Source organism: Myotis nattereri (assembly GCF_964212035.1).
Source record: "Myotis nattereri genome assembly, chromosome: 18".
NCBI classification, from domain to species: domain Eukaryota; kingdom Metazoa; phylum Chordata; class Mammalia; order Chiroptera; family Vespertilionidae; genus Myotis; species Myotis nattereri.
This window is the reverse complement of record NC_138093.1, coordinates 34,446,820-34,471,353: the sequence shown is the minus strand read 5'-3', so window position 1 is coordinate 34,471,353 and position 24,534 is coordinate 34,446,820. Positions and strand designations below refer to the sequence as shown.

At 52.1% G+C, this 24,534-nt stretch overlaps 1 protein-coding gene across 1 annotated transcript; it reads right to left on the bottom strand.

Annotated features, from left to right (window-relative positions):
* Nucleotides 1-21,478: 21,478 nt before the first annotated feature.
* On the bottom strand, nucleotides 21,479-21,580 carry BLACAT1 (BLACAT1 overlapping LEMD1 locus; the record flags this gene model as incomplete). The annotated part of the gene is made up of 1 exon (XM_081111925.1): nucleotides 21,479-21,580. The coding sequence occupies one exon, from the start codon at nucleotides 21,578-21,580 to the stop codon at nucleotides 21,479-21,481; it is 102 nt and encodes a 33-aa protein (XP_080968051.1).
* Nucleotides 21,581-24,534: the final 2,954 nt, after the last annotated feature.

Here is a 24,534-nt window from a genome sequence, read left to right as displayed (position 1 = left end):
GATTTGTTTGCCTCAATGCCACGCTTTGGGTGGGTGTCACTTTCCCCCATGTTGGGGTTCAATTCTTTCTAACTTTCTGCTCAACTAATGTGAGGAAAATCTTCTGCCCAAACTGAATGAATGAACACATCTTCCTATTACTGCGTAGGAACTGAGAAAGACTCAAGTTCTGAGAAGATAAGAAGTTAATTAAATATGAAAGAGCTGAGAGCGATGTTTTAGTGAGTTAAATAGAAGTTATTTATCCCTGCTCGCCTTTTGATGAGAGTACAGAGCATTCAGATATTGCAAACAGTAGTAGTTTCCACACTTGTAATTTAACTCTGAATGTAACAAGAGGGTCGTTTTTAATTAACCGCCAGCAGACTCTGTAATTGCTGAATTGGCATTTGAAAAAGTCAGCTGTTCATTCGCTGGCACATGAATTGATTTATATAGATTTACGCACGTCTCAATATGGCTCCCCTAACCTGCACAGCCTCACGATCAACCAGTGTTATCCAGTTGATCCCTCTATCCCCCCAAAATGGCCCCTCCACCCACTTAACAAAATCCCAACAGACAGACCCATTTGTCAAACCTTTTAACAGAGATTTTTAATTTAGGGGTTTATTTATTGTACCTCGTTTCTATCATGTTTCCAGGCTTTTTAATATCACAGTGAAAAGGACTTCAAGACAATTACTCAGCATTGGAGGATCCGGACCAATTTTAAGTAATGACTTTGCCTTTATTGGTGATCAGTCAATGTCCAATTAGGAAGAACATTGTACGCAAGCTAGAAAAAGCTGTGAATTGTCATGCATACCAAGGTTGTTTGAGAACTCTTGGCTTAACAGGTCTCCACTTTTAAAGCTATACTCAGACCAGGGTCACACAGGTGTTTCGTAAAGGTGTTCCCCTCTTGTCAGTCTGTTTGAGAAGCTGAATTAATACGTTTAGGTCACTAGTAAACATCCTAATGTTAGGAAGGAAAAGGACAACGCGCTTCCATTTTTAATTTATTTTTATTTTTTTACTGGAAGCTAACCTAGGCAGATCCTGTGACATTTCCTCCAGAGAACAGCTGTCTGTTGTTTCGCCACCTTCCCAAAAATAACCTCCAAAAGAACCCTCATCAATTTCAAGTGACACTAGACAATTGCCTAGAGGGAACCCACATATGGAAGAGAAATATTCAAATGGGATCCAACTGGATGATGAATCCACTCACCCCTTTACATGGTTGTCTAAAGTCTGTGCAGTTGGGTTGGTTACTGAAGCTGGGTGAGTTTCACCCAAGGGTTCCCACTAGCAACCAACCCCTTTCTGCCTGTTGGATATTATGATAATCATAATACTGACAGTGTGACATCAATAGCCTCCCTAGCAACAGACTGATGTGAAAGTCTGAGGATTCATTTAACCCAGGTTCAAACAGAGGTGGCGCTGGTTGACTTCATAGGCTGACTGCCATGGTAAAATGTCCAGGGGTGCAGGGGCAGTGATCAGCATGCACAGGGAGTGAGGAGAAGGAGCTGCCACCACACCAAACGCTGCCAAGAAGCTGGGAAGATAAAGGAGAAATCAAATGTCAAGCATAGGCCATCCTAAGACCCACAGTAGCAGATGGGGAGTTTGGCCATAGCCTCTAGGGAAAATGAGAAAATGAAAGAAACCTGCATTAACTTGTTAAGGAATTGCTCATTTAAAAATAAGGATCCGGATAGAATGCAGATAAATAATACGTTGCAGAATTTTGATGGTCTTGGCCATTTAAACTCCTATCTCGTTTCATCCTCGGCACACTCCTGTGACAACCCAGGACAGACAGCATCGACATTGCAGGAGGCCAGTTCTTGTTGTTGCTTTAGTTCCTTTAAGGAAAGATCCCTTGGACTATTAGCTTGAGTTTGCTGAGGCAATCGTGCAAGACAAATTAGGCTGAAACAAGTATTGCAAGACAAAATGTAACTTTGGGAAAACACATGCCTTAATTAAATACCAGGGATCAAAAGGAGCCACCTGAAAGGGGTTATGGGGGACAGTGGAGCCAGCCTGACAGGAGCCAAATCCCAGCCTGTCTCTTTCCAGCTGGGTGACGGATGCCAAGCAGGGGAAGTTACTAAACTCATTGTCCCCTTGGCTTCATCTGCAATGGGGATGACAAGGGTACCCACCTCCCAGGGCTGCTACATGCATGTAATGAGTTCTACCACGCAGTAAGCACTGATTATTCCTGTGCCCTAGCCTCAGAGAGATTCCACATCCAGCCTCTTCAGGGGGCTCCACTCTATTTACACTTACCCATGGGACCCTATCGTTTCTATACTTTCCTGATGCTGGGAAAGGACTGAGCACCTTTGGGTGCATGGTCAGGGAGGCTCCTTGAGTGATCCAAGCTGAGGCTCTGTGGTAGGCCGTTAGACAGACATGAGCAGAGCAAGGATGATGGGCCAGGTGCAGAAGGTCACCAGGGTGGAAGCCCCCGTGCCTAGCAATGGGCAAAACTTGGAAAACAACACCCCCCCCCCCCCCATCCTGAAAGGACACACCTGGGAAGCTGCTGGATATTCCGAGAGCTCCAGATAAACACTCTCAGTTCGAAGGACCCAGAGTGCTCTCTCTCTCTCAAGAGCATACCCTCACCTTGCTCGACCTCCTCCTCTTCCTCCCCACCCTCCTGAGCTCTAAGGGTCCCTTCTTTTGCCTCTGTAACTTGTTTCCTGAGCCCATGTCTTCGACCACTCACTTCTTCTAGCTCTGTGGCTTTCTAAATAAACTTTCTCTTATAGTTTGAGCCTTGCCTCAGAATTCTTTCTTAGCCAGAACTCAAGTACTAAGGTTGCTGAACCGAGGTCCGGTCTGACTCCGCCGGTCTAACACCTGGCGCCATTTTGCTGCCAACAGTTCCAAGAGCCATGGCTCAGTTTCCAAACAAACATGTAATACACGCGTTTGCCAACACCCAAACATGGGATGCACCAGGCAAAGACTTTGAAAGTTGACACATTTGTTTCCATCAAAGCAAATACATGATAGGCTTGGGTTATTGGGATGCGCAAGCATTTTGTTTACATTTCCCAGAATCGCTTTACACAAAAAAAGCAGACAGCAGGTGGAACCCCTTCCATTTAAGCAGTTAAACTATTGGAATGAAACAGGCATTTCTAAAATAATTTTTGGTCAGACCTCTGGGGATTTTAACAAGTGAGTTTGACAAAGGATTCAATCAGATGCTCTCTTTGGGCAGAGCCCTCTATTATGTGCAAACTACTCTGTCTGAGGTAATTCTCTTAAAGATCCCCCACCAGCATATCCCTGGCTCTACTCTCAGCATTATTCTGTTTAAGAATTCCTGTACTCTGCCTGACTGGCATGGCTCAGTGGTTGAGTGTTGACTCATGAACCAGGAAGTCAAGGTTCGGTTCCTGGTCTGGGCACATGCCCTGATGCGGGCTCGATCCCCAGTGTGGCGCGTGCAGGAGGCAGCGATTAATGATTCTCTCTCATTGATGTTTCTCTCTCTCTCCCTCTCCCTTCCTCTCTGAAATCAATAAAAATATTTTTTTTAAAGAAGGACTCCTGTATTCTGCAGGATGCTGAAATATTCGGTTTTGATGTTTACAGCCCCCATTTCCCTTGGTTTTACCTGTGAAGTCTTGGGCATTAGCTTGCTTTTTATTTCCTCCCGGGCTGCAAAGACATTTTATTCCAGTTCTTGAGGGAAGTTTTAATTGCCAATCGACTAGGTATTCAACATGATAAGGTATCTAAACCCTGAGAGCTTCCTCCTTTCATTAAAATGTGGATCCAATTTCTTTTCCCTTAATGCCACATGCTGTTATTAAACTGAAATAACGGAAATAGTCAAAGCCAGATGTCACTTCAGTCTCAGGTTTGACGTGGGGCACAATTTCCTCTCCTCAAGTTCAATCTGCATTATTTACTCACCCCATCCTCTGGAAGAATGCACAATTTAAATGTAAATGCAATTTACATAGGGGAGCAGATAGTAGATTTGCAGTTTCAATTGCCAAAGAACCGTTTGCAAAGGGGGAAATCAGCTAGAGCAAAGATCAGCAGCTGCCAGGCTGAAGTCCCATCACTTGCCATTCTCCTGTGACTTTCCTCCTGAAGCCACCTGCCTCCCAGCCTCAGCCAGGCAAGCAGAAGGAAGTGGGGAACTCTGGCATCTTCCCAGATAGTTCAAGGAGCATTGACTGTTGACTGGGGGAGAAAAGAGAAAGTTGGGCTTTCAATGAGCTAATCTGCTTGGCATCCTTGTTGAAATCATTAACTGACCAATTTCTTTCAAGAAATATTGATTGCCTGGCTGGTGTGGCTCAGTGGTTGAGCACCAATCCAGGAACCAGGAGGTCACAGTTCGATTCCCGGTCAGGGCATATGACTGGTCTACTCGATCCCAGTAGAGGGTGTGCAGGAAGCACTAAATCAGTGATTCTCTCTCATCATTGATCTCTCTCTCTCTCTCTCTCTCTCTCTCTCTCTCTCTCGCCCTTCTCTCTCTGAAATCAATAAGAAACATATTTTAAAAATAAAAATAAAATCAATAAAAACGTATTTTTTAAACAGGAAATATCGATTGATCATCTCCTGTGGAGCAGACATTATACTTGGCCTAAATTAGGGAGAAAGCTATAGTCCTTTCAAGGAGCTCATTGTCTCCTTAAAGAGAAAAGAAAACAAATAATTACAAGAAAATAAGCTGTTAACAGGATCCCAGACTTGGAAGCCCCAGGGTTTGAAAGTTTCATTTAAGCCGAGACTTCCAGAATGGGCAATAATTTGCCCTATAACAGGGGGCTTGGGACAGCCATTCTAGGAGTGTGGTGAGCAAGAGAGGAAACGGGCCAGGTGAGTAGGTTGGGGCCAATTTGGGAAGGATCCTGCTAAGGATTCTCCAGGCACATTCGAAAGTGTATAAGCGGGACCTGACATGATTAAATATATGTCTGACACTGGGTGGAGAATTATGTGTTTATGCATTTGATACAGTTGAGGCTTGATTCTGAATGGAGAATGAGTTGGTAAGACAGAGTCTGGAAGCTACTTGGGGACGTTATTACACAGTCCACAAAAGAGTTTGTTTCAGACTTGGACCGGACCAGTTTGAAGAAGGACTGGAGAGGAAGACACACGATTCATGAGTGATTTAGGAGCTGGAATCGCCAAGCCAGGATGCCTGATTACATGGTTCCTCTTCACTTCACTTGCACAGGCCCCACCTCGATCTACATCTTTTGTCTTAGCCACGAGCCTGCTTACACCAGGAACCATATGGAGTTTTGTCTACACAGCACTGACCCTTAAGAAATTATTCCGCCCTCCCCTAGTCAGCCCTCGATTGTGCACACGATTTGAAGGCTGCAGCGACACAGCTAATCCACAGCACTCTTCTATTTGGCTCTGGAATTAATTACACCTTTTAGAGCAAATTTGCCTTCTTAATTAATCTTTCTTAGGCTAATATTAAAATTAACTAATATTCTCTGAGCCCATGACAGCTGGGCAGGGGAAGGAGGGAGCAGGGGAGGGGAGGGTAAAGCCACTCCACATTACATACAGTTCAGTGTGGATCGTCCATGGAGGCCACGATGGAGCTGGGTCTGGCCCATGGAGAGGTGGCTGTAGAACCAGAAACTCAGATCCCTTGGGAGCTCCGTGACTGAGCACCTGCCGCATACCAAGCGCCCTGCTCAGACTGAACAGAAGATAAATAAAGCAGAGTGTCTGCTCTCAAGGAGCCACCCATATAATGTGGACAACGGATGAGTGAGAAGATCATTTAATCAAAGGCAGTGAGGGTTCTGGCAGAAGCTTCTCCTTGTGAGACTAAGGCATGGCCCTGGCCAGGGTGGCTCAGTTTGTTAAGTGTAGTCCCGGCACCAAAGGTTATTGTTCAATTCCCAGTCTGGCATGGCCCCTGGTCAGGGTGCGTGTGGGAGGCAAATGATCAATGTTTCTCTCTCTCAAATCAATAAAAAATATTTTTTGAAAGAGAGAGAGAAAGAGAGAGAGAGAGAGAGAGAGAGAGAGAGACCCTGGCCGGTGTGGCTCAGTTGGTTGGGTGTTGACCTGTGCAAAGAAAGGTTGCCGGTTCAATTTCTGATAAGGGCACATGCCCAGGTTTCAGGCTCAATTCCCGGTGGGGGCAAATAGGGGGCAGACCCAAAGAGCAGGTAGGGTCTGATAGGCAGGAAGCCGGAAGGAGGAGCATGGGCCTTCTAGGCAAGGACACATCGTGAACAAAGGCTTGGAGAGGGAGGAATTGGGCCAGACTAGGCTTCTGCAACGGGTTTACTTTAGATAAGTGGATGGATATAGTTGAGCCAGGAGACCCAGGATTTCCTAGGTCCCTTCTACCTCCAGAAGCCTCCCATTCTGGGGCCCTCTGATGCCAATGATGGCTTGTGCGTACCCTGCCCCCCCAACAACAACAACAACCAGGCCTCTGACAGAGGTGCTCCTGGATAACAGCAGAGCCACCAGGAAGACTAATCTGACCTGCAGGGCAAGATGCATTACGGGGGTGGGGGTGCCAGCAGGGAGGCAGTGAGGGAGATAGGTGGGTCCTTCCTTTGTCTCCCTGTGAGATGATAGTGAATGCAGCGGAGAGAATGCAGGGCAGCTTTGGATGGTTCAACCAGAAGAACCTTGAGAGGCCAGACCAGAGTGGTTAGCAGCACAGACTCCAGGACCAGACTGCTCCATTTGCATCCTGGACCTGTCGCTGACTGTAAGCTCTGTTCCTTGGGCCCGGCTTCCACATCTGTAGAAGGGGAATTCTATATAACGAAAGGGTAATATGCAAATTGGCCCTAATGGTGGAACGACCAGAATGACTGCTCGACCAGTCACTATGGAGCGCACTGACCACCTCTCGGTCACTTTCCCCGGCTGGCAGGCTCCATTGCCCAGTGGCGAACGGGGAACTGGGGGGGGGGGGGGAATGCGGATGGCACCAGGTCAAGGGCCCTGTCCTGCCTGTCCCCACACACACAGAGGGCAACCCACAGTGGGGGCAGGGCCAGTGAGTGGGTGGAATAGCTAACCTCTTGGTTCCTCCCCCTAGCCAGCAGGCTCCGATCACCCAATGGCAAATGGGGGAACTGGGGGTGGGGGGAGGGGGGAGGGAAGGGGCTGGCTGCCAGTAGTCGGGGAAGATGGCCCTGATCACAGGCCAGGCCTAGGGACGGTACCCACGCATGAATTTCATGTGCAGGGCCTCTAGTATAATAATACTGCATTCTTCCTGGAATTGTTGAGAACTGAGTTCATGCATCTCAAGTGTTTAAAACACTATCTTCAGTAAGTGCCTGCCCATGGTAACTGCTTTCAAGTGTGAGCTGTGATAAGCCTCATTTCAAAATCGTGGCCGTAGCGTCCTAACCCAGAGTTCTTGGTGGGGAGGGGACACAGGTGTCCTCACCTCACTTAGTACCATGGCCCACCTTTCCCTGTGAACTCGGGGAAACTGAGAGTAGCTTGTCCTCCTACAAAGACTGGTCAGGGATCTGCTTTTCCTCTAAGGAACATGTGGAAGAGAGAAAAGGTACTGGAGGGAGTGGGAGTATTGTTCAGTGTAAGGAGCAACTAAATTTAATGAGAGACTGGATAAAGCAAGTTGGAGAGCGCGTGGGACATCCATTCCTGTCCTTAAACCAGGATCGGTGAATTTCATGGCTTAAAGGAGACGCTGTACCATGACCAGAGTGGAAGCAAAAGAAAAAAAGTGGGGGCATTAAATGAAGCCAAGAATGAAGTGACAAGAGCTGGAATCCCTAAAGAACTATATACTCGTAGACCTTTATTGTACATGCAGGGAGATCTCCAATGTGATGCAGGTTTTTAGCAGCCACACAAAAAAATCTACCATTCCATACTCGTAAAATGAAAGCAAAACAAAGTTAGGCTCCAGAGCAGCGGTTCTCAACCTGTGGGTCGCAACCCCTTTGGCGGTCGAATGACCCTGTCACAGGGGTCGCCTAAGACCACCCTGCATATCAGATATTTACATTACGGTTCATAACAGTAGCAACATTACAGTTAGGAAGTAGCAACGAAAATAATTTTATGGTTGGGTTACAACATGAGGAACTATATTTAAAGGGCCAGAAGGTTGAGAACCGCTGCTCTAGAGAATCTAACCATTCCTGATACTTGAAGCGTGGATGTTTCTTGGAGATCCCCTGAGTATGCAAAGCAATGGGGTGACTGGCAAGGGGCAGGGGCCAGTTGGTGAAGGGCCGGAAGCATGAGAAGGAGCCCTCCGGCTTTATCCTGAGGACAGTGGGAGCCATTGAAGGTTTATGGTGTTTTTGGTTTTCATAATCTTTAAACTCAATTTATTTTAAACACTTTCAAGCTGAAGTGAATTATCAAGTGAAACAGAAGTATAATGAAACCCATACCTACCCTTCACTCTGTCTCAACAATTGCCAACAGTTGCCTGTGACCAAAGGGCTTTGAGCATGGGTGGTGATATGATGACATTTGTATTTGAAAAAGATGCTATGGAAAGAATAATAGGAGTGCACAGGACTGGGCACAAGAACATCACTAGGTTGTAGCAAACCATTCATTCATCAACTCATTCATTTATTCATTCAACAAATATTTCCTGACACTGTTCTTAGTCCTGAATTAAGAATAAACAAAGCAGATGGGGCCCTAGCTGGTTTGGCTCAGAGCATCAGCCTGCGGACTGAAGGGTCCCAGGTTCGATTCCGGTCAAGGGCATGTGCCTTCATTGCGGGCACATCCCCAGTGGGGGGTGTGCAGCAGGCAGCTGATAGATGTTTCTCTCTCATCAATATTTCTAGCTCTCTATCCCTCTCCCTTCCTCTCTGTGAAAAAACAATAAAATATATATATTTTTAAAAGTAAATGGGGTTCCTGGCCTCCTAGAGCTTACATCTTTGGAGAGAAAAGCAGGCAAACAAGCAAATTAAGTGAATGAGAGAAAACGTTTCAGAGTGTGATCATGTGACAGAGAAGAAGTTGGGAGGCAGAGGTCTAATTTAGATTGGGTGGTCATGCTTGTGTTCCTGAATCCAGAAGGTCAGGATGGCTGGAGCAGCAGGAGCGAGAGCACAGTAGAGATGAGAAGGGAGAGGCCAGGTGAGCAAGGAGGATGGCCTGGCCTACGGTGGTGGCGGCGGTGGGGATGGAGAGCAGTAGATTTGAGGGAGATTTGGGAGGGAGAACCCACAGGATTTAGTGATCCATCAAATGAGGAGGAGGGAGTTGGGGGTGTCCAGGATGATTCTCTGGCCTCAATCAAAGGACGATTACTTAGGTGGACAGAGAGCTCTTCACTGAGACAGGAAAGAGGGGTCATGGGAAAAGCCCAAACTCCCAGGTGGCCCCTCACAGCCTTTCAAAGTGAAGGCCTGGCAAAGTGAAGCCAATTCACCTACCAGCCCCAGTCCAGAAACCAACTGTCTATGCAGCTTCCAGATCAGACAGTTGCCGAGGGCAATGCCATGTGATCATCACCATGCCCCTGGCTCTCCAAAGCTGACACCACAGCCACCTCCAGCCATGGAGCTAGTACGGGGGGCCACTGTGGGTCCAGCTGGGCAGTGGAGGAGATAAAGGAGATGTCCCACTATTTAAAACAGTTGTGGGCCCTAACCGGTTTGGTTCAGTGGATAGAGCATCAGCCTGCGGACTGAAAGGTCCCAGGTTCAATTCCAGTCAAGGGCATGTACCTTGGTTGAGGGCACATACCCAGTAGGGGGTGTGCAGGAGGCAGCTGAATTGATGTTTCTCTCTCATCGATTTTTCTAACTCTCTATCCCTCTCCCTTCCTCTCTGTAAAAAATCAATAAAATATATTTTTAAAACAAACAAAAACAGCCTTGGGCCTGGCCATGTGGCTCAGTGGTTGAGCATTGACCTATGAACTGGTAGGTCACGGTTCGGTTCGATTCCCAGTCAGGGCACATGCCTGGGTTGCTGGCTCGATCCCCACTGGGGGATGTGCGGGAGGCAGCCCATCAATGATTCTCTCTTGACTGACGTTTCTATCTCTTTCTCTCCCCTTCTCCCTTCCTCTCTGAAATCAATAAAAATATCTATATAAAAAACAAAACAGCCTTGGGGGTGGGGTGGGGTGCAATCATTGAGCTGAATCAGAGGAATTTGGTATTCACAGTGATGTTTTCATCATGATAGCAGGGGTCCTCGGAAGCCATGTCAGTGTCTCATGCCATTTGGGGGCTTGGCTCATCTCAATGCCCCCATCTCACGTGGCTGCGAGGAGGACTGAGATTTGAAAGGAGCAGGATTTTGCTGAAGGACAATATGCAGGCCGGGGGGGGAGGGGGGTCTGGAATTAGAGCGCTCCTGGGCCCGCCGCCTGTGACTGCTGCCTGGTGCAGATTTATTAGAAGGGACACAAAAGGTGGCCTGTGGGGAGAAGGAAGATGCTCCCAAATACAACCTGGACAGGAGACCACCATGGCCAGGACAGGCATTGTTTCTGGGACTGGCTCCTCCATCTCCTTTGCTGGTTCTTAGCTGTGATCTGTCCTTGCAGCATCTTGCTCCACAAGAGCATTTCCCCCCAGCGGTGCCTTTGTGGGGAGGGAGGGAGCAGGGGACAGGGACGGGCATTCGGGGTCATTGTCTGGGATTGAATCCTGGACAGCAGGAGGCTGCTGGCTCTGCTTCCGCAGCCCTGTCATCTGTCACGCAGCGAGGGCAGCGGCAGCCGGCTGCGGACTGCCTAATGAAGACAGAAAGGTGGTTCCGGCTGTGCACAGGTGCCGCTTCCCCATTAGCAGAGGTGACATTCCGAAACACTACTCATTACAGAGCAGACATTGGACAGGCCTGGGACACATATTGATGACAGCAGGGCCAGCCAGCGTCTGTCTCAAATCCCACTGCCCCCGAGAGAGCCAGCGAGAGCTAGAAAGAAGCTAGAAAGAAGCGTCATGACTGTCAAACCCGCAGGCCCCTCATTGGGTGGGGGTGGGGGGATGTTAATTCTCGACATTCCTGATGTTTAGAGCTAAGTCATTCTCTCCACGGTGTGTGGACCAAGGGTCCTCAGCTTCAGCCCACTGAACGTTGGCCAGCTCCTGCCCTCCCGGAAAGGCTGATGGTGTGGATGCATGGGGTGGGGAGCTGGTCCTCAAAATCACACCTGCAGCTGGAGCCCAGGAAATCTTACGTTAGAGATGGAATGGGCCCGGGTCGCAGCTGGGAGGGGTGGGGTTAGGCTATGGAGGGTCATCAGGGACCGGCCAGGCGTGGAATCTCCTTTCCGGCAGGCAGGCGGTGCCACCGCACAGGGCGAATCCCCACCTTAGCTAGGGTGGGGTGCCCGTTGCCCTGGAGACCAAGACGGCCAGGAACCCCAGGAACCGCAGGCAGGCTGAAGCCAAGTTTGCGCAGCTCCCAAAGTCAGGACCAAAGGGGCCACAGGAAGAGGCCGTGGTCCCCGAGCGCGCACACAGCCGGGTACAGCCGCTGCACCCACAGTCCCCACGCAGCCTGCACCCCGCAGCAGGGCACCCCGCCCCCGCGCTGCCGATTGTAAACCCGCAGCAGACAGAACTTGACTTAAAAATAACTGTTTTGACAGTTCCTATGTAAATATGTGAGCGACGCGTGGGCCTGGTTTTCCTTCACACGCGCCCTGCTCCCCTCATCCCTACTCCAGCCCCACCTCTGCTGAGGCTGAGACGATGGGAGAGCGCCGCCTGCAGGAGCCTCCCCAAAATGGAGCAGAGCAAAGTGACCTGTCTAGAGAGCAAGCGTGTCAAACTCAAAGGCGAACGCGGGCCAAATAAACAAGGTTTAAGTGAACGTGGCCACAAAAACACGAACGCTTCCATTTTCATAGAAGCGTAGGTGTATTTCGATAGAGACATGCTGAGTACAAAGGGCTGAAGTACGTGAGTCATCGTTAACATAAAATAATAGAACATTTTAACAAAAATTAATATATTTTTTGAACATTAACTTACCAGACACTGAAAAACTGCACAAATTAATAAGCGTAAGGCAAATAAACCTATTTTTCTTGTTCTCCGAAAGCAAAATATTTCCTGTTGCACACACCAAACAAGTCAGTCCAAGACTAAGGACATGGCAGTCGGCTGCTAAAATATCCGCTGCTAATATTAGTGGAGAGAAATGGTGCGCCTGCAAGTAAGGCACGTAAGGGAAATGAAGGCAACACGATTATAGTAATCAGTCATTAGCAAACGTTGTAGTTCATTATTAATAATTATGTACAACGGGATATTGTAAAAATTCAGTTATGAAATTTTTATTAAAACGTTTCTTGCCCTAACCGGTTTGGCTCAGTGGATAGAGCGTCGGCCTGCGGACTGAATGGTCCCAGGTTCGATTCCGGCCAAGGGCATGAATCCCCGGTAGGGGGTGTGCAGGAGGCAGCTGATCGATGTTTCTAACTCTCTATCCCTCTCCTTTCCTTTCTGTAAAAAATCAATAAAATATATTTTTTAAAAAAAACACTTTTCTTACATACCGTTATATTGGCTGGGCCGCAAAAATATTCATTGTGGGCTGCATGCGGCCTGGGGGCCACGAGTTTAACATGCTTGGTCTAGTGTTCAGCCAGGTGGAGGGCAGGGTGTGGGGAAGAGGGCTAGGAGAATCAGAAGTTAGAGGCACCCCAGCTCAATGTCACCGCACCACCACAGGGGCAACCCTCGCTATTTCTTGTCTCCTACCTGGGAAAGGAGAAGTTACCCAGGACCCAGGTGAGCTCATTTAATAATCCCTGGCTCTATAGCTGTCTTCAATTCAGTGTGACTTGTTTTCTGAGTCTCTGCCCTCTACCCAACACTGTGCTAGAAGCAATGCAATATGTGAGACATGCAGAAGCTCTTGCCGTTTGTAATTCTTTCAACCAACCCTCTCGAGGAACTTGTATTGAACGCCTGCTTTGTGCCAGGCGTGAGCGAAGTACACCCTTCAGCATATATTATTTGACCCTCACACACGCTTGCAGGGTGGGTATGACTGCAGTTTGCATTTGGAAGACAGGGGTTTGGGGAGATGAGCTGGTTCTCTAGGCTGCCACCGCTCCTGAAGAGAACTGAGATCAGAACCCAAATCTGGTGCTCCCCCACCGCCATAGCTAATGGGGAGGAAGGGAGGCAGACGCAGAGAGGCACTCATCCTACAAGGAGGGAAACTGAGGCCCAGACGGACAAAGTCACGTGCCTACCTGGCCACCAAGAAGTACCTTAGCTGGGGCAGAGCCAGGACCGAAACACAGCAGCTTTAGGACGGCCAGCCCGTGACGCTGTCCCTGATCTTCATGATGGGACATCATAGGACGTCTTTGAGGTTTCCTGATGGTCTCTTTGGAAGAAGGGGAGGGGAGGGGAAGGGTAGTTGGGGAACAGAAGAGAAAGAGAAAAGGAAGGAGGGGTCTGGAGAGTGAAGGAGCATAAGTAGGCACTGTGCTGGCCAGGCAGAGCTGTGAGCGAGGGGAGGTTCGTTGTCAGAGCTCCCAGCTACACCGTTCTTTGCCCTCTGTCCCTCCGAGGTGCCCCCTCCCCCAGCCAGATGCCCACCGATGCTCTCATGATGTTTCCCTCCATCCTAATGAAGCCTTCACGAGGGAGGGAAGCTGATGCACTCACGGATGCTGTGGACAAATGCCTGATAACCACCCCGTGTTTGCCTCTCTCCCACAGTATAAGCCCCAGAGGATCGAAGCCTAAAGTAAAAGAGAGGAAGCACTAATGAAATTTCAGGGGCCACACTCCAGGAGAGGAGAAACATTTGGGAGCCAGAGGGCCCACCTGTGACAGGAGAGGCTGCATCTAGCACCTGCTGGCACGGTTCTGTCTGGCATCTGTCTGTAGGTATTGGCATGGAGAAGTCCCCAGGGTCTGTGCTCTGAACACTCTCCTCTCCATTCTTCAGGGCTCAAATCAAACGTCACCTCCTCTATGAAGCCTTCCATGATACCTCCCCTCTCTAAACATCTGTGCCCTCAGGCCACTGCAGCCTCCACGCACTTTGCTTGTCCCCGGAGGCATCTTGCGTCCTTTGAGCCTTAGCATGCTGCTTTTTATTAAATTGTGAGTTCCTCAAGGGGAAATCAATGTCTGGTTTTCCTGTTTCTCCCGCAGCTTCTCCCACAGGGCTTTGCACAGTCGGGACTCAATATCGATCGAATGGATTGAGTTGACAACAGTACACAGCACACACAGGGAGGTGAGGACTGGGGGTGCTGACAGCAGAAGGGCTAGGAGAAGGCATCCCAGCTCACTCCTGAAGAGGAGGGAAACCGAGGTCCAGACAGAGTCACGTGCCTATCTTACCAACAACAAGACGGAAAGGTGTGGGCGCCCATCTGTCCCAGATGGCTAAGGCACTCCTGGAGTGCTTATGTGCTGGGCACCACGGTGGCCGCCTGGGAGAAGAGGCAGCCGCCCCTCTCAGGAGCAGCTGGCTCTGGAGCTGGGCCTGATGGCCCCAGCTCTCTGGCCCTTCGGTGACAATCTGAAATCTCTGTCCCTCCAATCAAAGTGGAATTATAGAAGAATTCTTTTTGAGAAGAGTTTTTTTGTTTTTGTTGTTGTTTTTTAAATATATTTTATTGATTTTTTACAGAGAGGAAGGGAGAGAGATAGAGAGTTAGAAACATTGATGAGAGAGAAACATCGATCAGCTGCCTCCTGCACATCTCCTACTGGGGATGTGCCCGCAACCCAGGTACATGCCCTTGACCGGAATCGAACCTGGGACCTTTCAGTCCGCAGGCTGACGCTCTATCCACTGAGCCAAACAGGTTCCGGCGAGAAGAGTTTTATTAATGATTCACATACCATGATAAAATAAATCTTGTTCATAATATTATGCCATCTCATAGCATCTTTCTCTCCTTATAAGTCTGTAAATTCCCATTTGTTCTGTCAATAGTGCTGAGAAGCCCAACCAAAGGTCTTTTTTTCTTTCTGTACAAAATAAAGGTACCTTACCCGGCCTGTGTGGTTCAGTGGTTGGGCATCGACCCATGAACTAGGTGGTCATGGTTCTATTCCTGGTCAGGGCACATGCCCCGGTTGTGGGCTTGATCCCCAGGGTGGGGCGTGCAGGGGGCAGTTGATCAATGATTCTCTCTCATCATTGATGTTTCTATCTTTCTCTTTCTCTCCATCTTTCCTCTCTCTAAAATCAATAAAAACATATTTTTTAAAAATAAAGGCACCTTTAAGTCTATGTGATCATATTGTAGTCCCAAACCACCTTCCCTACTCACCACCCCACCTCCTCCAGCCAGCTTTACCCCCATGATTTCTCTGTGATGCTAGGAGGCAGGAGGCCTGCCTTCCCTCAACTTACGTAGAGCACAAGTGAGGCTCAGGGCTCCAGGGCTGGGTGTCTCCGGAGCCTCCTCCTAGGCCCCACCACCTCCCTTGTTCATGCTCCGACTTCCTCCCAGTCTTTCCCCCTCCTCTCCTTAGCAGTTGGTGGAAATGTTTATTTAGCTTGTGCTGCCGCAGTGTATCCCAGTGCGAAATAAACACGGATGCCCCAGCCACCCTGACAACATAATTCATTTACTGCAAACGGATATAATAAAGTCTGTTTATTACCGCAATTAACAGAGCGGCGTCTGCCGGCATGCTTTCCAGAGGCAACCAGAAAAGTGCTTACTCCAGGTGCACAGATCCGGGAAACCGTGCAACTTGAGCCAAAATGAACCCAAGTGGAGGCTTAGCAAATGGGTCCCGGCCGCCCCAGAAAACAGCCGTCCAGGAGCAGTTCAGCTGAGGTAGAACTTCGATGCAGGAGTCCAGCACAATGAGTGCTACTGGACTGGGTTAGACCTGGACCTGTCTCCAGGGTCATGGTCTGGAAATCGCACATGAAATGCAACTCCCAGCCCCACCACCCCAGCTGCTGGGTTCATAGTTCACTGAGCTTCTAGGTGGGGAATGTTAGTACCAGTGACTCTCAGGGGCACCTTGTTATTGGGGTGCAGTGGGGGTATAGGGAGAGGACCAGAGGCTGGGACAGAAATGGAACAGCTCTAAGAAATCCTTTCACTAAATCCTGCCTTCCCCTCAAGGCCCTGAAGGGAAACATGACTGGAGGGGAGAGAGGGAGGGAAGGCGAGGGGCCCGGGAGTCGGCTTTGCGGCCTGGAGAAATAATGCTAACTTGCTTTGGGCGTGAAGACGGGACATAGACAGGAAGCCCCATTGCCACGTCCTTTGGTGGAGGGCAGAGGAAAGGGAAGTGCTGGTTTAGATCCCCCCGTGATGTTCGTGTATTGATTGTTAACGCAAACCTGGCCCTCCATCCCCCGTCAAGGGGACAGTGGTTGTGCTAACAGGACTCTCTTCAGAACCACGTCTGGTTTCCCCAGGGCAGCGCCGGTGTCTCCACACGTGGAAACCGCGTCTGGAGCAGCGTCTCAGGGAGACGAGGGGAGTTAGATCCTGAAAATATAAAGCTGAGCGCTGAAGCTGGAAACCAAAAGGTTCCCAGGTGCAAGGCCAACCACCCTAAACAGTCCCCTGGTGGAGGGGTGACCCAGGGGGTGCCCCTTCCTTCCATCACTCCTTTTCCAGACGGTGCTGCATTGAAAGGTGAGGGCAGAGCCGGCCTGGCCTCTCTGGAACAGAGAAAGTGAGGGCTTTGAGCATCATGAACAACGAGATAAAAATAGCAGCATCGCCATGGCAACGAAGGCTGGGAGAGTCCTGAGGATCTGGTCTGGGTCCTGCCATCTCCCCCTCCAGCTTTCCTCTGCTTCTTGCTTCTCGGATAGAACAGAAATGAGCTGAGTGGAGGGAAGGCTGCCCAAGGAAACTCCAGAACTCCAGACCCTAGGCTGCCCAGTTCGGGGGAGGGGGTGGGAGGGGGGGCTCCTGGCTTTTGGAGTTTCTTCCTCAGCATAATGAGTTTCTCCAGAGACGCTGAGCCCACGCCTCACCCTCCTTGAGGGTGGTCCTGGCGCCCTGGGTTCCCCTGCGGACAGCCAAGGTTTCTGTTTCTTCTTCATGGTCCGTGGTTCTGAGAAGGGAGCCGGGAAGGACTGGCCAGAAGCCCCACAGTTGGCACTGGCCTGGGCGGTGGGTTTAGTCTGAAAAGCCATACTCTCTGCTCCTAGGCTGTTTAGCAACACAGCCTTAGGGAACTGCTTGCATTGCAGACAGGGTGATGCTGGTGCGGGCTGTCTTGTTCTTGAGTCAGAGGGAGGGGTGTTCACTCTTTGGGAACAGATTCTGGTTCTTGTTTCTGGCGGTGTTGTCACTCCAGCACCTGTTGGGCACAGCAACCTCCTTCAGGGTGAACCAGGTCTTCTGGACCAGCCTGCAAAGAGCCCACCAAACGCAGGAGCCAGAGATTTCCTCCCCTGGTGAGAGCCCATCTTCGTGGTTATGACCAAGTGTCTGTCTCCAAAAATTCAAGCCACGTCAGGTACAATGTGCCTTTGCAATGCACGCCTCCCAGTGAGGTGGGGAGGGGATGGGTCTGGTCACCACCTTTTTACAGAGGCTGGGAGAGAGGAAGCAATTTGCAAGGCCAGGAGTCGGCCATGGAGGAGCACTGGGAAATGGGGGGTCCGCAGCTCTTTACCCACCAGCACACCCCAAGCCACTGGGCGGAATGCATCTTCAGTCTGCAGACGGGTCAGATTGCAGCCTGAGGCACTTCCCCTTGCAGATGGCCAGGTGATGAGGTGGGGTGGGTCGGCTTGGAGAGGGGCTCACCAGCAGCTATGCAAAGGGAAGCTATGGGTTCCATAAGTGGGGCAGGGAGTGGGTCCTTGAGACCTCATTTGCAACGAGTGGTGTGTGTGTGTGTGTGTGTGTGTGTGAGAGAGAGAGAGAGAGAGAGAGAGAGAGAGAGAGAGAGAGAGACACAAAAGTGGCACTTGTGATGGTCTAGATAGGGCCTGGAGTTGGAGTCCAGGCTGACACTTACTCCCTTTGGGCCTGGGTATAGGGAAAAGTAGAGGCAGAGGTACTGGCTCCCTGGGCAGGGAATGTGGGGGGAGGACTGCAGCAGAAGCTCTGGGTGCTTTGGCTTTCCCTCTTACTACCCCCCCATTTCTTGGATCTACCGTATCACCCCCATTTGCTGCATGCACAGAGCTCACCAGCGGGGGCACAGGACCCCTGCACTCACCTGGCCTCACAGCCCTGAACCCCATGGACACTCAGCTTCCCAGACCCAGAGCCCTGGGAAGGGGGAACCTAGAGAACATGAATGCAACCCCCCCTTTATAGATGAGGAACCTGAGTCGCAGAAGTAGGACACGACTAGCCTAAGGTCACACCGTCATCAGTGTCCACGCAGGGCTGGAACCCAGCCCTGGTTCTTTGCATCCCACTGTGCTACCTCATGCATATTTCAATTAATTAAATTATTGCTTTTCCTTCTCCCCCAAATAACCTCCCTATATATTTCTGATGACCCATATGCTACATTCAAAGCCCCCACCCCCACAGGAATGGAGAAGGAAATGACATTCTAAGTATTAAAAAAAAAAAAAAAAGACTTCAACCTGAGACAAGAAGCCCCTCGGGGTCTCAGGCCAGGGTCCCTGACCATTCAAGTCACAAGAGCCTTAAGTACCCTTCACATCTTTATCCCCCACTCAACAGCCGCAGCACAAGAAGGGAAATGGCGTGGGGCGTTCTCCCTTGAGAGATGGGAGAGGGGAGGCCCAGGAGGCTATGGTTCCACCTCTTCCCAAAGACTCAGGGCCATGGCCCACAAACAAAAGGCCAGACCATCCTCAGAATCATCTCCTCACTGTGCCTCCCCCCCCAACCTCACCCCAGGAGTTCCCACCTCCCTGGTGGAGTCTGGGAGGCACTCGTGGAAGGGAGGGCGCTCAGAAACAGCAGGGCAAGGCCATCCAACTAAACCACTGGGGGAGTGAGGCTGGAGGCAGGGCAGGAACCAGGCCCAGGCCCACCCTCTCCTCAAAAGAACCAGGGGAAGAAAAGCCTGGGGCAGTCAGAGGCTCTGGGCCGCACCTGCCTTTCCCAATGAAACCTCGCCCCTGGGGAGCCCAGAGGTGAGAGGTGGGAACAGGCCTCCAGACGGCCCCCCTCAAGGCTGAGAAGGAACGGGGACAGTAAGTGGGGTGTCTGGCTAGATCAGTGGTTCTCAACCTTCCTAATGCCGCGACCCTTTCATACAATTCCTCATGTTGTGGTGACCCCCAATTTCATTGTTACAAATTGAACTTAATTAAAGCATAGTGATGAATCACAAAAACAGTATGTAATTATATGTGTTTTCCGATGGTCTTAGGCAACCCCTGTGAAAGGGTCGTTCGACCCCCAAAGGGGTCGCGACCCACAGTTTGAGAACCGCTGGGCCAGACGCTGCTACTGCCTGCTACTCAGATCTCCCAGCTGCAGTGCTGGCCTCAACCTTAGCCTTGGACACAGACAGGACCACTAGCTTGGAGACCAAGGGCAGCTGTCTGTCTACAGGCACAGCTGGGCTTCCACTCAGATATACCTTGACCTTGGGACCTCCCCTCTACAGCAGGGGCTCAGTAGATCCATGTCCCTCCAGAGCCAAGGGAGTGCTGGAGGGGGGAGGGGAGCTCTCTGGACAGGCTCAAGGCCAACCCCCTGCAGCTCACATCCCTGCCAAGGCCTGAGAGGCCGCTGGGGGAAGCGCTCGCTCCCCACCCCTCCCGCGTATGTTCTCCACTCTCCTGACCTTTCCTCCGGGTGAGCCCGTGTGGTCAGGACAGAACACTCAACACCTCTGAGTCCTGCGGATACAATTTCATCCTCCACCACAGCAGTGCCTTCTCTGGGCTTCAGCCTGCAGGAGCCGCTAGGACTCTGGTGCCCTGGGGGCGGGCCCTCCTGCCTCTACCCTTGAAAGCTTGTCTGCCCGTCTCGTTGCCTCTTCCAAGGCCTCTGCTGTCCAACAACCAAGGAGTTTTCTTGTCTCTTGTGACCCCACGGGCCTTTATTGCTGTTTCCTCGAGAGAAGGACTTCTGCGTAGAATTCTTTGGATATAAAAGGGAATTCCAGATCTTGGAAGGCTGTGATGGGGGAGAGGGGCCAGGGCCAAGGATGCGGGGAGGCAAATCGTAAATCGTGCTCTGGCTTCACGAAGATGCCCTGGGTCCCAGCAGAGCTGCCAGAAGCCTGGGAACTGCTCTGAGCATGAGCTGGCCGGGCAAAGGCTGCCCGGGGGGAATGTGCCCTTGCTCCTCCCAGGTTCTGGGGGAACCAGCAGAAGAGGTCTCCTGCCCTCCCATCGGCCCAGAGAGGCCCGCATCCCCTCTTTCTGCCCCGGGCCCCGATCTCCCCTGCCCAGGCACCTGCTATGTGGGAAAGGCTGTTCCGTCCCTGAGCAGAGGGCGGCTGAGCTGACTGCTGCTGTGATAAAGCAGAGGGCAGGCTGGCTCCGGCTACAGAAGCTGCTAGTGTCAGCGCTGGCTCTACTGTCTGCGTGGCCCTCCAGCACCGCTAGGTCTAGGCACAACGACAGGCTAAGTTACATCAAAACCAGGGGAGGAAGGGAGGAAGGAAATGGCTTTTTGTTTGCTTCCTACTTCCTGGAAATAGGCTGGGAATGGGGGCAGTGATGGACCCCCGAGGTGAACGGGGGAGGGGGGATTAAGGGGAAAGTCAAGGGAAGCCCTAGAGGGCCCCGTCCCCCCAGAGTTTCCCCTAAAGGCATCACATGCAAGCATTTCCCCTCTGTGGCTTCTGAGAGGAGAAGCAGCAGGTGGGGGAGACCAGGAGACAGAAGTAAGGGAGCCCACAGCTCAGTCCGTGAAAGGGCCCCTCAGTCTGGCCCCGGAAGACAGTCCCCGAGGGGAGTCAGGGTCTAGGGAGCAGCTCCCCCACCTGTGCTGCAGCCAGGGCCGGAAGGAAGGGAGTAGACAGAGGCCAGGGCTGAAGGGGAGGTTGCTCCATGGAGTGTGGGGACAGTGGGGCAGAGGGAGACACAGCTGGCCTCTCACTGTCCACACCTGGCCACCCTACTCAACCAGCCTGCCCCTCAGGCCTGGCTCCGCCTGGCCCCGGGGATGCTGGGAAAGGACTCATCTCCCACAGCCACAGTGGTCCTAGGAGAGACCCCACCCTGGGCTTGGATGGGCTCGTCCCTGTGTCCAACGGGCCCAGCTGAGCTGTGGCCTCCTGAGGAGTCAGCGCTGCTGGGAGCTTCTCTGGCGAGCGGCCAGTTGCCAGTTTCCTCATTAGCAACAGTAAGGCTGCGGTCTCTCGGGGGAGGCAGTGCCCTGAGCAGAGCCTGGACCTCAGGGCAGGAAAGAAGTCTCTCCAGGGGCCTCTCGGGGCTCTGGTCAGGTCCTGGGCTTCCCTTGGAGTGACTGGGGCCTCTCCAGGGAGGTCTTCCGGGACTGGAAGCACAGGCGGCTGATGCCCTTGGGTTAGATGCAGTCCGGCCAAGCTTGAGAAGGGCCAATTCTGCTGCCAGCCTCAGCCAGAGGTGCCCGAGGCCTGGCGCCGGCTCACACCGCTGTTTCCCGCTCCCTGCGCACGTTCTCCTTCTTCCTCTTCATCTTGCAGAAGCCGTGGAAGCCGCAGAAGCAGGCGAAGGTGAACTCGGGCATGCCCTAGGCCAGCCGAGGCGCTCACCTGAGGTCTGCAGAGAAAGGGGGGAGGGGGGGTGCGGGCGGGAGAGAGAAGCAAGCTGGGGTTAATGTCCCCAGAGCCCTCCAGGTCTGGCCAGTCACTGCCACTCCCTGGGGCTGCCCGGCCCCGCTAGATCTCTCAGACCTGCCCGGGGAAGGGCCGTGACACCCAACAGCAGCTTGGAAACCTGCTTCCTGGCCTGTGTGGAGCTGATGGCATTCCTTGAGTGCAGCGGCTGAGTCCCGGGCAGGGAAGAGAAATTGCCAGCTGGCCGCACTGCTCCCCCCGCGCCCCCCGCCCCTCTGCCTAACCTCCTCACCACACCTGTGGTTGGAGACAGGAAGCAGGCTGACTCAAAGCAAGCTCTGCCCGGGCCTGTACACAGGTTGGGAGCGAGCAGTCCACTCACTCCTTCAGGTCACAGGGTCTGATGATGCCAATGCAGGACTGTGTGGACCTGGAAGAAGGCCCCTCGTCCAGCACAGCCTCGACCTTGACACCTGGCCCTGAGTCCTGGCTTCCTCCCTTGCCTGGCAGCCCCCGTGTGTCTGATGCCCTTAGGGAAGTCTATAGGGGACACAATGCACTTGCTTTGACCGCTCAGGGCAACACACATCTGTCCTCATGCAGAAAACAGAAAGCAGCCCGGCGGTGTGGCTCAGGGGCTGAGCGTCCACCCATGAACCAGGTCATGGTTCCATTCCCAGTCAAGGCACATGCCTGAGTTTGGGGCCCAATCCCCAGTAGGGGGCGTGCAGGAGGCAGCCAATCGATGATTCTCTCATTGATGTTTCTATCTCTCTCTCCCTTCCTCTCTGAAATCAATCAAATCATCTATATATTTTTTAACAAGCAGAGTTCTTTTAGCCAACAGGCTATTTTATTGAGCCCCTATGCTGGGCAAAGGGCTTGGGAGGTAAGGACATCAGGGTCAAAGTATAGTTTCTTCCCCGGCACACAATAAGTCTGAGGTTGAGGCTGAGGCTGGACTTGCCCCAGCTGGGCACATTGTCCCCCACCTTTGAGCCCCCACCATGGTGTCTGAGGCAGTCTGGCTGGGGGTGGGAGGGGCCTCAGGAGATCCACTCAGTCTGTGAGCATACCCCTTTCTCCACACTCCTGTGGGCCTCCCCAGCCTCAGCCGCCACCCGCAGGGCACATTCCTCCAGCTCACTTCTCTGCCCTCCTGCCTGCCCCACCCCGAGGGGGCAGAAGCGCATTCACCGCAATTCAAGCGGAGCAGCTGGGCCCCAAGGAAAGCCCCCTGTGTGGGCCTGAGGCCGGCATCCACCCTGCGCCTGTCTGAGTCACTCCTCTAAGAACACAGAAGGCAGCCCAGCCCACTGCCCAGAGAAAGGAGGAGGCAGGGGCTGTGGAAAAGCAAGCCCCCTGGGGCCCAGCCCCTCTTGCAAGCGATTGCATGGATGTCCCAGGCCCCGGATGCTGGGCACCCCTGCAGTATGTCCATCGTGTTTGAGGAGCTTGGCATGTGCCCAGGTGGTGGCTCTCTGGACAGTTCTGCAAGTCTGGCCAACCTTGCTCTGGTGGACGAGCTCCTTCCTGTTTCTCCAGGTAGAGCAGGGGGCCCAGCTGGCAAGCCCTCCCCAAGCACAATGCCCACAGTGGAGCTAGGTCCTGCCAAGATTCTCGTCTCCCTCACCCCTCAGTGTCCTGCTCATGCAGTGACTGACTGTAATTTATAGGTGCAATGCACTTGCCATGGCCAGCTGGGTGGGCAGGAAGCCCAGCGTGAGTCAGCACGGGTAGGTAGACGGGTTTAATCACCCGCTTCCCAGAGCCGTCCAGACACCCACTCTCCTGGAGTATATATAGAAAGCAGGCGTGATCTGCCCGCTGTATATATAGCCAGAGCCGGGACATAACTACTAGATTTCTAGATCTCTCTGCCGCAGCTGTCTCTGGATCCCTCCGTGACAAACCTAGAGAGAGACAGGTATCTACACTGGGACTTAGGTGGCCTGGGCTCTATTGGCTCTGACACTGGCATGCTGTGTCCCCCTGGGCAACGGCTGTACTCCACTGGGCTTTCATTTCGTTTTATTGAACCAGGAAGCTCATCAAGGTTTAACACTTAGACCCCAAACCACTGGGAACCCTCGCTTCATGGGGCGGGGGGGGGGGGGGGGGGGGAACAGTGGGTCCCCTTGTAATTAGTAATTGTACATTTTCTTTGCTGGGGATATGTGTGTCAAGGGTACTATCAACAAAGCATTCCCACAATTACGGGGGTAAAATCAACAAAGCAGATGTGGGGAAGGAACTCATGAGGAAAACAAGCCAGGAGAATAGCTCAGGCCAGAGGGCCCCAGGGTGCAAAGATCCAACCCCTCTCTTCACACACCCCCTCCCCTCCAAGGCCAGCTTTCTTAAAACAGCAAAATGTGTCCCCTGACATGATGGGTCCGACTGGCTCCTTTGGGAAGGTGAGAAAACCCTGAGGACTCGCTCACTGGAGGGAAGTGGAGGAGCCAGGGCCTCCGGAGGGAAGGAGGTGCATTCAGGTGCTGCGGCTGCAGTCGGCCGCAGAGTGGTCCAGAGCTGACTGCCTCATGGGGATTCCTGGGCCCTTGTTTCTAAGGACAGAGAGGAGCCTGGTTACCCTGCTCAGGCCTTTGGTTCAGAATGCTCTGGGCATCCTCTCACCTCTCCACCAGCCTGCCAGGGTCTTTCCTGAAAGGTGCGTCCTCCAAGCCCTGGAGGCAGCCTGGGCTGTCTGTGGCTCACAGGTCCCTGGCCAGTCCCAGAAATGGGGAGACATGGAGCAGAGAACCCCTTTCCATTTTAGTTCGCCCACTATGGGCCCCCTCCTCCTCCCTCGGCCCCACCAGCAGGTGCCTTTGCCAGGGCTGTGGTCTCTGCTGCTGTCTGCTTTGCCCCCCATCTTTGTCCCTTCGCTTGGCAGAATGCTCCA